Below are 12,371 nucleotides of genomic sequence, written 5' to 3'. Positions count from 1 at the left end.
GCCACAAAGAAGAGGGGGGACGGTCGACTGATTCTCCAAAGCACCTGAAGGCAGAACAAGAAGCAATGGATGGAAACTAATCAAGGAGAGAAGCAACCCAGAACTAAGGAGAACGACTTGCCTCCAGAAGTTCTGGGTACTCCAACACTGGAGCTTTTTAAAACATTGGACAACCATTTGTTTGAAATGTTATAGGGTCTCCTGCTTGAGCAGGGGCTTGCAGTAGAAGGCCCTGCAAGGTCCCTTCCAACTCTGTAGTCTACTATTCTGTTAAGGCGACAAGAAAAAATAGTAGTAGCTGTCTATGGCTCACATGAGCGCCATCCTTGCACAAGAGGCGCTGTTTTTATTCGCAGGGGGGGGGCGGAAAAACAGTCTCAGTCACTGGGTGGAATCGCCCTGCCTACGATTCCCAGCATGCAAAGCACCAGAGGCGGTTTTTCTGCATTCGTGCGAACGGGCAAGTGATCCAGAAGAGGCAGATTTTCGTTGGAGGGGTCTGGGGTTGCGCGCCATCGGGGTGCAAAGCTAGGAAAGGAAGGAAGCGAGTCAGACAACCAGCCGAGAGCCGACAGCAAAACAACAGCGACCTCCCCCCCCCAAGGATTTGCCTTTCATCTGATCCTTTGGGGGGGGGCTGGAATCGCTCCTTTCCACCGAAAGTAAGAGGAAGCACAGCGATGCGGGGGGGGGGGTCTTCTCTTGGGCTGTGGCTGCGGGATCGGGCAGAACGGAGATCGGGGGCTGCTATAGAGGTGCAACCGATCCGCCGGGAATTCGCTTTCGGCGCTGCTTAACCCGAGCGACGAAAAAGCGGCTCCCCCGAAGGGGGAAAAATGTTGGAGGGGGAAGGACTGATCGGGATGCAAGCTGCAGAGTTAATAGGAGCTCAGTCAATCAATCCTGTCTGCGCCCAGAGTTCTTAAGTCCTCACCGGCTGGGTTCACAGAACTCGCTAACCCCATCCAGAGATCGCCGGGGCTTTGTTCCCGTAACGCAAAGAGCCCAGAAGGTGGATGAGTGGGATGGCCCGATTCAGACAACATGCTTAAGGCAGGAACCCCATGGTTACATGATCAAACTCTGGGTGCTTCGTAACTGTCCAGGGGCCTTGTAATACCATTTGGGTAATCTGGCTTCTGACAAACAAAGTCAAAGGGGAAGCCAGATTCGTTTAATGATCACATGACTGTGGCAAAAAGGTTGGAAAATTGGGCAAAACTCATTTAATAACTGGAAACTTTGATCTCAAATGTGGTCATAAGTCAAAGGCTACCTATAATAACAGAATCTTGAAAACTGGTCCAAGTTTGTTCCTTCTTCCATTAGGCAAAATCAAGGTGGAGTTGAGTTTCTTTGTCGTTCTTCCCTTAATTTTTGGACTCTATTGTCTTTTGTGCCTGTGTCATGCCTGAACTCTTTTGCAAAATGTGAATTTAAAATCCCCCTCCCTCTTTTACTCCTGCAGGGAATCGATTCTCGACAATCATGTTACATACCAAAGTCAAAACAGAAAAACCAGGTAAGATGCCTCGGGAATGTTCTGCTATAAAAATTCAAAGCTTTGGATTTTATCCAACATCTTCTCTCCCGTTCCCATTCTTCAGCTTTGATTGCATTTATTTAAGACAGTAATCTTTTTAAGACAGTAATCCACAGACCTTTGGGGGTTTCCTAGACCTGAAAAAAACCAGGCAACTTCATTGTTAACCTAAAAAAAAAAAAAGATACATCATGAATTCCTCTCTTTGCTGTATGCTGGAGTAACAATCTCTTGTCATCCTCAGATCTTGAGACAGCCAATGCCCGAAACCGTCTTGATGCCGTCCTACAGTGTCTGCTGGAGAAAAATGATGTTGATAGGTAAGAATCAGCAAGTCAGTTCTGAGCACTGAGAAGGAATCTGAAACCTTCTGTTGATATTTGAAAGGTATTAAAGTAGTTGAACGGACCATTTTTGCTTTTTATTAACATTTCCTAAATTATCATTTGTAAGATGTATCAGGATTATAACATCCAGTACACCTCGCCAATATGGCCAAAGTCCCAGCACATCTGACCAGTTAGGGTAGAATACCCCAAACAGCAGAAACCAAGAGTTTGAAGTGCCAAAAACAGAGATGTCAACTGAAACAACTCCTGATTGGTTGAGCCCATGAATAGGCAACCTGTGGAAATTTAGATATTACCACTAGAGACAGCCCTCAACCTATGACCATAATTGAACCTGCCCATTGCAGTTGTAAAATGGGTCGGTCACAAATTTTGAACCTTTCTGCATGGTTGTAAAGCAAGTGCCGTGGTTGTTAAGTGAACCAATGGTTTGTTATGGGCACAGTTTTGCCAAAACATAGAAGTGCCGATTTTCAGCAAAATTGTTATTGAAATGGGGCTGTGTGATCGTGGGACACTTCAAGGGGTCATAAAACCAGCCATGTTGCTGAGCGCCCAAATTTTGGTCATGTGACTGTGAAGGAAGCCATTTGAACTTCGAATCTGGGTTGTAAGTCTCCTTTATTGGGTTGGTCGTAACTTGGAAGAGTTGCTAAGTGAACAGTTGTAAGTTGAGGAATACCTGTATAATACTGGCTATCACTACACCCAGTTTCTGTTGGAAGCATGGCCAATGATGAGCTATTTTGGAAGCTGTAATAGAGTAAGGCTGGGCGTGCCATGGGTTTCCTATCCCAGGCTAAAGATTCTTGTGAATCTCTTCCTATTCTACCAGCTTGTCCAGGGGTAGGCAACCTCGGCTCTTTTATGACTCGTGGACTTCAACTCCCAGAATTGCTGAGCCAGCATGGCTCAGTATGGAAACCTCTCCCTTTCCCCTCAGCATGGCTGGCTCAGGAATTCTGGGAGTTGAAGTCCACGAGTCATAAAAGAGCCAGGGTTGCCTACCCCTGAGCTTGTCAGTTTCTCATTTCTGGTGAGGCTGAGGTGATTGTGAGGAAGAACCTTCAAGGGAGAGTTCATGTTTTGGGCAAAAGCTGATTACGTTTTCCTTCTTTTCTTTTCAGGGAACAAATGGAAGAGGACCCTGGAAAGACGTCATCAGATATACTCAGCAAGTAAGGAGCAAGTATATGTTCAGCTCTCTCCTTTATCTTTGCACGTTGACCTGTCTCAAGCTATTAGCTGAATTCAGGCAAAGAAAGCATTTCTTTCTCTTTTTTTCCAGAGAGGTTCACTTTGTTCAATGGACAATCAGGCATTGAAATAATTGGCTTACGTTTCCTGCAGCATCTCTAAAATCCTTTACTTTGCTCTTCTTTCAGGAGTACCTGGGAGGAATTTGAGAAGTGGGTCTCAAAATCTTTTCTCTTCCCCAAGCAACCTCTAACTTTTAGAATATCACGTGCAACAACCGGAAATATATCTATCTAGTTATCCTTCTTTCTGCTTGCTTGCTTTTGAAGCTTTTTCAAAACCACGCATTACAAATTGTTTACAATATTTTTATAAATATTTATAACATTCATTGCTACCAAATTTCAAGGAGGAGGTTTTACTAATGGTCTGGGACAGCAGGCCCCAAAGAGGTGAGGAATTTTTGTCCTTCCAGCTGGACTACAACTCCCAGCATTCACTGTTGGCCAGGCTGGCTATGACTTCTGGGAATCATAGTCCAGCAATATCTGGAGGCTACAGCTTCCCATTCCTTCTCCAGTTTATAGACTTGCTAACCTTCCTGAGACCAACTTCCTAGAAAAGCGATTTTCTTTCTGGTGGGGCTGTTGCCTACTAGGTATTTCCTAACCTCTCTTGCTTTGCGGTTGCAGGGACCCTTCTCCTATTGCTACAGGAAAGAGGTATGGTTCTTAGCCCTGTTCTTCTTGCCTATCGATGATCACTGAGTGGGAGAGTAGAAAGTTTTCTTATTGAGTTCATCTGAAGATCTAAAGTAAAATCATGCAAGCGTCTGGCACAGAATTCTGCAGCCTGGTTCACATGTTATTGTGTTGAATGCCATCAGGGTCTGGTTCTTATATTGTGTTCAGTGCTGTGTATGAACTTGGCCTGCAGGTTTTGTTTTGGAATTCCTCCCTGGCAGTTCTCGCAGTCAAAGAGACAAGCCAAAGGAGTGGCTTGTTTCTTCAGTTGTGGGAATGAGTGCAGCCAATGCATTCTGCTCACTTCCTTGCACAGCAGTTGGAATTCAGGTCTGGAGCTTTTTGTTTTTTTCTTGAGAACAGAGTTCTCAAAAGCAACAGCCTCTCTCTTAATTTCATCATGCCTTCAGCTGCAACTGACTGGAGACACTGCAATAAACTATATTTTCTTACCTTCTTCTGCCTTGACTTTAAGTTTTGCTCCTTGCAGCCCAGAATACTTGGGGCGGTCTAGAATAAACAAACCAACAAATGACTTGTTGTGGATGGATTTTTAAAAACTGATCGCAAAGTGATTCTTCTCAATAGGAACGGAGAGCAATTTAGATGCTCAATAGCCCATTTCCTGTGCCCTTTAGGTTGATTGAGTTAATTCAAAATGTAGAAGTTTTATACCAGACATGTCAAATTTGCGACATCACAGGATTATTTTGCCGTTGCCGGCAATGGGGTGGGCGCGACTTCCATGTGATGCATCCAGCCCGCGGGCCGGCAGTTTGACACCCCTGTTTTATACTATATGAAGTAATAAATAGGCTGAGGCAAAACAGGCCCAAGGCCTATTGTATAATTGCCCTTGCGCGATTAAGATATATCTGTAGGCGGACAACAAGCCAGCTCAAAACGATGGCAGGATAGAAAACAGCTTTAAACTTTTGCCATTGATATGATCTGAGATAGATCCACAATGTCCCATTATCCTAGCATGCTTGCTGTTCCCAGTGGGATCCAAATTCCATCTTATATCTAAAACAAGTGTGTCCAACTCACGGCCCATGGCATATGCAGCCTTAGAGAGCTAGTAACATCGCCCCACAAGATTGTAAACTTTTAACATTATCATATACATTTATATTCATTAACTATATTATATATTTTATATAAGGCCCAGGTAAGCCAAAAGGTTGGACGTGGCTGGACTAAAAGAAACCAGGTGTGCATTTTTCTTCAGAACCAAGTTGATTTGTCTCGATCAAGAAAAAAAAACAGCATGCAAAAGAATCGAGAAGTTGCCAGATTCCTATACTTTGTGGATACTCTATGACTTTGCTTCCAATCGTTGTATATAATAGCTTGCTACATCTGCCAGTGTTCAGAGTTATAGAATCCTAGCGCAGGAAGAGACGGTTAACTCCAACTTCCTGCTCAGTGCAGGAATCCCAATTAAACCTTTACTAAAAGCTACCTAGCCTCCATTAAAAAAAAACAAAACTTGAGTATTTTCTCAATTCATTCTGGGTGTCTTGTTCCAGGATACTTATGAGATCCTTCCATCAGGTTCTTCAGAGCCCATGGAATGAATCATAATGGAATTGGAAGACACCTCAGAAGTCTTACAGCCTCCTCTACTCAGTGCGAGCTCTCCAGCCACTCGCATCGCACTCTAATGCTTTTGTGTCCTCAGGCCTTCTACCCGATTCTCCCATCATCGCCGCAAAAAGAGGAAGGAGATGGACGATGGACTCACGGAAGGAGGACCACAAAAGCAGAGTAAGTGAAAACACCAGCGCTACCTTGGTAACTTGAGCCAATATCTCCAATATCAGTGATATTGGGGAGACTTAAACTGCTGGCCTTCGGGATGCAAAGCTTATGTTTTGCCGCTGAGTTATGACTCCTCTCTACCACATTCCTTTTCCCCTATCCCAGCCCACCTTCTGTTTCTGAATCCCAAATTCCTAAGTCTTTCTGACAGAGATGGCCTCCAGATATTGCTGGACTTTCAGAGCCTATGGCCAGTAGAGGAATTCTGGGAGCTGTAGTTCAGCAATGTTTGAAGAGACACCAGTTTCTCAATCCTGCATTAGGGAAAATGCCTGTTTATTGGAAATGCAGTTTTCTTACTAAGATGAGGGTACTTCTCTTCTTTTGTAACTTGAATCAGTTGGCCTGGGGGAGACAAAATAATGAAAGCTTAAGAATCTTTTCCTCTTCCATCTCCTTTCTTGTGGAAATAATTTGTTAAAGGTAAAGGTGTCCATGGATGGAACTGCATCTGTGGGGTTCTTGGCAGCATTACAGAAATGGTTTGCAAGTGCCTTTAATCTCCCAGTCTAACCTAGGTGGTCTTCCATATAGGCACTAACAACAACTGAGTTTGCTACTTGTTGAGGTTTGCTTAAGGTAGGTGAAATAGGCTATTTTGGTGCCATAAATCACATTTGGCTCAAAGAACTATGGAGGGAACAAATTCAAATTGTTGGTTTGTTGTCTGGGATTGTTGGGGAGTGTTTTAAAGAGCAAAATTGATGGCCAAATGCAGAGAAGCACAGAGATGACCTTGGAGAAGGAATGCAGCAGCTGGCAAAACTCCAAGTGACCTTATCTTGATTCTCTTTGGTCTAAGAGAGAACAAAGGAGAAATGCTGCCTGGTTTTCAAGCCTCTGTTACTATATAGCCTATATCCATAAAGTAGAATTCCTGTTTGTCTTATGGAGTCTTTTCCTATCCTGGCCTATCTCAAAGGGCTGACAGAGAGGTTTAAGGCACAGCTTTTACTCCTTAAAACACCACAGACCAATCCATTTTTCCTGAGGAGGGGAAGCTTCAGAAGCAAAATGTCTAGTCTTAAACACTTACTTCCCCATTAAATCTCTCTCCAAAGCTTTTCTAAACAAACAAAAATTGTTGGCTCCTCCTATATTGTGGAAAGAAGGGAGGGAGAGAGGGAGGAAGGAAGGAAGGAAGGAAGGAAGGAAGGAAGGAAGGAAGGAAGGAAGGCATCACCCAGCTCTGATTTAAGATCTGTTTCTTAATTTTTAATGCATCTTTATCCTTGCAGACACCTACATCATCAAGCTGTTTGATCGAAGTGTAGACCTGGCTCAATTTTCTGAGAACACCCCACTTTATCCCATCTGCCGAGCTTGGATGCGGAATAGTCCCATGGTGCGGGAACAGGAACGATCTCCCAGCCCACGTCTGCCTACCCTGCTTGAAGATGAAGAGGTACAGAAAAAGATTCCCCAATCCTGCTTCTAGTGGGAAAAGGTTTATCATCAGTAAAACAATAGCTGAGTTTACCACTTTCTGCAAAGTTTTCTCGGGGGACTTAAAATCTGGTGCACATCTTTCTCTCCATAACTCACACAATTGAGGAGGTCAGACTAGTAAATATGTGATCTAAATGAAATCTGGATCTGATCTGGGGTTTTTATGCACACACGTTATATCCTTCTTTACCAATATGGCATCTTGTATAGTAGCCCTTGTTTAGTGACCATCTGCAGTTATGACAGTGATGAAAAAGTAACTTTATGACCAACAATTGCATTTACAACCTTAGGTCTGTAAAGCACAGGAAAGCTGAAGCAAGATCATAAACACAGTTGTGGTTTTAACTTAGCGCTTGCTTAATGACTTGAGTTGTTGGTCCCAATTGATGTTGTTAAATGAGGACTACCTTTAAGTTCATTAAGCTTATAGTTTCCAGAGTTCCCAGGCTGTGGAATACTGAGCCAATGTTTGAGCAAAACTTAGGATTCTTCCAGTGAAACAAGGCTCAGATCCAGATCTATTTTTACATTCTCCTCTGTCTAAAATGGAAAAATCAGGCTTTTCAAGATGGACAGGCTTGCCCTAGATTCTGAAGACTGGTTCAACCAAATGTCCAAATGCAAACCTCAAAGATGATAGATGTCCCAGAGCCATACCCCCACCAACCTGATAATTAACTGTTCGGGCTGATAGTGCAACTCATTGCCATTTTTAGACCCACAGCATCTTCTTTGTCCCTACCAAGATGTTTATACCTGAATAAGGGCTGCAGACGTTTCAGTTTAGAATGGGTTGTTCAAACTTTGCCAACTATTTTGACTACTCCAGAAGTCTTTTGAGTTTGAAACACATGTATGTTTACGCCTTAGGCATAGAGCACTTCTGAAATAGTCACTACAGCACCAGTATTTCTAGGTTGGCCTCAGAGAGCTGGGCCAAGTCTATACTTTCAAATTTACAAGAGAGAATTTGAAGTTTAGAGCATTTTAGATTCAAAATGGATGTGATAACACAACTTTATATACTATATTTCAAGAACAAGTCTTCTGATTAAATCTACAAAAGTTGAATCCTTTTTTTTTTTTTTTTTTTGTTCTCAACTCATCTTTCTCTCCTCTCTCTTAAACTCTATGATTCCAGGGTGATGAAGTTTTAAATGGAAAGATCCAGGATGTCTACAAACTTCCACCACCTATTCCTTGCCAGACAAATCCTGCAGGGGAACCAGTTAACCTACGTATCCCATTCCCACCAGCATCTGAAGAGGAAACAAAAGTAGCTGCTGAAACGGTCAGACCACCATGCTGATTAAGTATGGGGGGAGGGTGAGAATAAATAGGTAGGATGGTAAAATAGCAAATGGCAGGTATTTTAGTGACCTTTTCTCATCTGAATCCCCTCTTATTATTAGCAAGATACAGGGCAGAATGCATCAGGATATTACTTTTAAGAGGACACTAGCATTTTGAATTTGAAATGTATTTTTAATTGTGTGGTTGGATTCACACAACATGCCAAAACCTAAATCAAAGCTTAAAAAAAAAGCATAGTTGCTAAATAACATACTATGTGCATTTAACTGCTAAATTGTCTCCCTTTTTCTGGGTTTCCCCAGGGCATTGAGCCATAAACTAAACAGTTTGGATTTTACACAATGCAAAACATTACGCACGTATACATACACGATATCAGAATAACAATCCCACCAATCAAGCCACTACATTTTCAACTGATTTGATTGTGTTGTGTGGATAGAGTAGGCTTTTGTGCCAAGTTGTCAGAGGATTATTTTAGAATACTTTTCTCAGTTCAAGTGAGGAAAGGGTACTTATAAGAAGTTTTAATTTAAAAGAACGGGGGGGGGATAGAGAACAGGAAGTTGAATGAGTCAGAATAATGTAAGTATAAACTTAAAAATGCAGCTAAAAACTGAAGATGTGCCACCAACTAAATCAACCTAAGTAAAATAAACTGGAAAGGAATTTAGGATTGCAAGTTTCACAGACAGATATGTTTCCAATAAATCTAGCAAAAGTATCAGATGCTCTTGTTGTTAAATTGAAGATGCTTGTTAGGACATTCATACAGTATCTTAGCCCCATAGCAAATAAGTGATCTTGCCTATTTTTTCCTCTCTCCCATAAACGCTCCTAGACTTCTGAATCGGTCCCTTCAATGTCCACCCTCATCTACAAGAACATGGAGAGATGGAAGAAGATCCGACAAAGGTAGGGCTTGTGTAACAGAAAGCCAAAATGTGGGCCAGAGGCAGGAGATCCAGTTATTGATCCCATGCTAGAATGTCTGTATAGTGAGAAACAATTTGTGGAAAGGATAATGCAAAAATCCATGTGCGATGCTTGGCTTGTGGCTTGTTTCCAGGTGGAAAGAAGCTTCTCAGAAGAATCAATTGCGCTATGCGGAGAGCATGAAGATCCTTAAGGAGATGTATGAACGGCAATGAAGAGTGAGGGGCTCTGGTCTTCCTGGAATCCCTTGCCTTCTGGGCTAACGTGACTGCTTCCGAGTTTGTCTATCAATAAATGCAGCTTTTGTTTGCAGTATGTGAGCTTGTAGATTTTGTGAGGCTTCACTTCACAAGAAGACATATCAGGACCCCTATAAATTTATGCATTATGCATGCTACTATGCATGCCTTTACCAACTTAGTTATCCATGATTAGCTAAGCTGTGACCTTGGTTCACACAACACATTCAACCATAAGTTAATGACACTGGCTAGATTCCTGCTGCCAGAAGCTGACCCACCAGACCTCAACCAGTATATTGTGCAAACACAATTCACATGGTTAGTTAATGATTCAGTGAGTAGAAAATTTAGTTATTCGAGCTAGCCATAGGGAAATATATTATGCATACATGGTCATAGATGGCTACTTCTGAACTACCATGTAGCTTGGACCTCATCCAATACAGTTTCAAGTTCAATATTGGCATCCTTGAAGAAGTAAGGGTTCCACAAGGGAATGGTCTGTATGTATAACATCCATGCTTTTTCTCTCCTTCCCTGTAGAGGTTTCAGTGTAAAAAAATCAATCTTGTAAATTACCACGTATTATAATAAATTATCCATGTAAATTAGCTTGGCATTGGAACACATTAATTAACCAGCTGATGCATAGCAGCTGCTGACTCTACTTATAGTGAAAAGATTTTCGGGACCTATCTAGATTGCCAAAATATGAACTGAGATCGTATTTGTAGATAAAGTTCTCCCATATTAGGAACAGTTAGAACTCATTACTAAGCCTAATGCTTCCCACAATGCATCTTGATGTGTTTTTTGTAGTGTTATTTTTAAAGGGGAAAGTAAAGTAGATGAAGGCTAAATTAGTTGACTACAGGTAGTCCTTGACTTGCAACCATTTAGCAACTATTTGAAGTTACAATGGCACTGAAATAAGTGACTTACAGCTGGTTCTCATGCCTAAAACCAGGGCTTTTTTTCTCATAGAACACCCAGAACGGAGTTCCGGCACCTTTTTGGGATGGAACCTTGTAGGGTAGGCAAGGCAGGTTGTATGATGTGTGTGAGTTCCGACATTTTTTTTTTTTTTTTAGAAAAAAAGCACTGCCTAAAACTGTCACAAAATTCCCATGGTCATATAATCAAAGTCTGGACACTTGGCAACTAGCATGTGTTTAAGATGACTGCAGCATTCTGGACTCATATGATCATTATTTCCACTGCCTTCCAACAAGGAGAAGCCATATTTGCTTAACAACCACATAATTCTCTTAACTGCAGTGATTTGCTTAACAACCATGGCAAAAGTGGTTAAAGTTGTTTTGGTCACCACATTGTAAAAAAGATGTTGAGACTCTAGAAAGAGTACAGAGAAGAGCAACAAAGATGATCAGAGGACTGGAGGCTAAAACATATAAAGAATGGTTGCTGGAATGGGGTATGTCTAGTTTAACGAAGAGAAGGACGAGGGGGGACATGATAGCCGTGTTCCAATATCTCAGGGGCTGCCACAAAGAAGAGGGAGTCAAGCTATTCTCCAAAGCGGCTGAAGGCAGGACAAGAAGCAACAGATGGAAACTAACCAAGGAGAGAAGCAACCTAGAACTAAGGAGAAACTTCCTGACAGTTAAAACAATTAACCAGTGGAACAACCTGCCTCCAGAAGTGGTGAATGCTCCAACACTGGAAGTTTTTAAGAAGAGACTGGACAGCCATTTGTCTGAAATGTTATAGGGTTTCCAGCCTGAGCAGGGGATTATTATTATTAAAGTTGTAAAATTGGGTGTGACTCACTTAACAGCTGCCTTGCTTAGCAACAGAAATTCTGGTCCCAATTTTGATCATAAATCCAGGACTACGTGTACTCCGGCCTTGCTGAGAAGGGAAACAAGCCCACTTCTCCTAACGTCTAGCTATTTTGCCTTATGTGGGTTGGATTCATCTAGTATAAACTATCTGGATTCACACATGATAAGCCATCCAGGGTTTAGAGAATGCATAAGAGCCAAGGAGGCAACTTGACTTAGGTCTATCTATAGCCTATTATGCAAACATGTGTTTCTCTATCTTCCTCCACAAAGCTCACGATAGGTTCCAGAGAGCATTCTCAACTTAACTCTTTGCAGCTGGGCTGACAGCCAAGGATTATTGACTCGGCAAATATTGCAGATTGGGTTTTTTTAACTCACATGCAAAGATATACGATGCTCCAGCACCCGACACCAATTCTTTGAGGACCAGCCTGATTTCAGATGACCCTGTGCAGCTGGTACATCAATCATGCACACATGACTCAGTTGTTCCCTAAGGTACAAGCTGAAAATCCTTCCCTGACATCAGCTTTCAATTGTGGCTGCATCAGAATGTTCTCTTCTGCTATGGTTGAACTACTAATAAATCATACTGGTAATAGCAAATCATAGGTGGAGAAACCATAAAACATGGTTTACAATCCCAGTGCAATAATGGTAAAAATATAGCTTGATGTGTTGCATGAATTTGGAGACCGTAAGGCTGAAAAGGGAGATTTTGGTTGTGTTCTGACCCTTATGCTAAACAGTTGTGTTCACTTAATGTTTAATGCCTGGTAACAAACTTAATACTGGTCTGATTTATACAACAGATCAAGACCTCCCATCATGCTGAATCCTAAACCACCTGACCAGATTATAACCTACTAAACTCCAACATGTGATCCCTTCCTTCATTGGGGAGTTCATTAACCATTTTCTATACTTCCTTTTTCAACTCATGCAAAGGGCTTTCATTTGCC

General features: G+C 42.1%; 1 protein-coding gene across 3 annotated transcripts; it reads left to right on the top strand.

Moving 5' to 3' along the window:
• Positions 1-415: 415 nt before the first annotated feature.
• LIN37 (lin-37 DREAM MuvB core complex component) lies at positions 416-10,954 on the top strand. 3 transcript variants are annotated; one of them, XM_039325666.1, is made up of 10 exons: positions 416-662; positions 1,469-1,522; positions 1,788-1,863; positions 3,021-3,071; positions 3,783-3,812; positions 5,518-5,603; positions 6,896-7,062; positions 8,251-8,400; positions 9,265-9,338; positions 10,693-10,954. In XM_039325666.1, the coding sequence occupies exons 2-10, from the start codon at positions 1,489-1,491 to the stop codon at positions 10,775-10,777; spliced, it is 753 nt and encodes a 250-aa protein (XP_039181600.1). In that variant the 5' UTR covers positions 416-662; positions 1,469-1,488; the 3' UTR covers positions 10,778-10,954. The 3 variants fall into 3 exon arrangements, with proteins under 3 accessions (XP_039181600.1, XP_039181602.1, XP_039181601.1); XM_039325667.1 differs by lacking the exon at positions 10,693-10,954 and adding an exon at positions 9,493-10,212 and having other exon boundaries at positions 418-662; XM_039325668.1 differs by lacking the exon at positions 3,783-3,812 and having other exon boundaries at positions 417-662; positions 10,693-10,953.
• Positions 10,955-12,371: the final 1,417 nt, after the last annotated feature.

The sequence above is a fragment of the Crotalus tigris genome, unplaced genomic scaffold (assembly GCF_016545835.1).
Source record: "Crotalus tigris isolate CLP2741 ecotype Arizona unplaced genomic scaffold, ASM1654583v1 scf7180000024338.4412243, whole genome shotgun sequence".
In the NCBI taxonomy this organism is placed as follows: domain Eukaryota; kingdom Metazoa; phylum Chordata; class Lepidosauria; order Squamata; family Viperidae; genus Crotalus; species Crotalus tigris.
Note: the sequence above shows the minus strand (reverse complement) of the source record. Positions and strands in the feature narration are given on the sequence as shown.

Excerpts from the sequence above, each read along its gene's own strand:
- LIN37 (XM_039325666.1), top strand. The coding sequence starts at position 1,489 with ATGTTACATACCAAAGTCAAAACAGAAAAACCAG. Across the intron at positions 3,813-5,517 it reads CCTATTGCTACAGGAAAGAG|GCCTTCTACCCGATTCTCCC; the intron begins GTATGGTTCTTA and ends TTGTGTCCTCAG. Across the intron at positions 8,401-9,264 it reads CAAAAGTAGCTGCTGAAACG|ACTTCTGAATCGGTCCCTTC; the intron begins GTCAGACCACCA and ends AAACGCTCCTAG.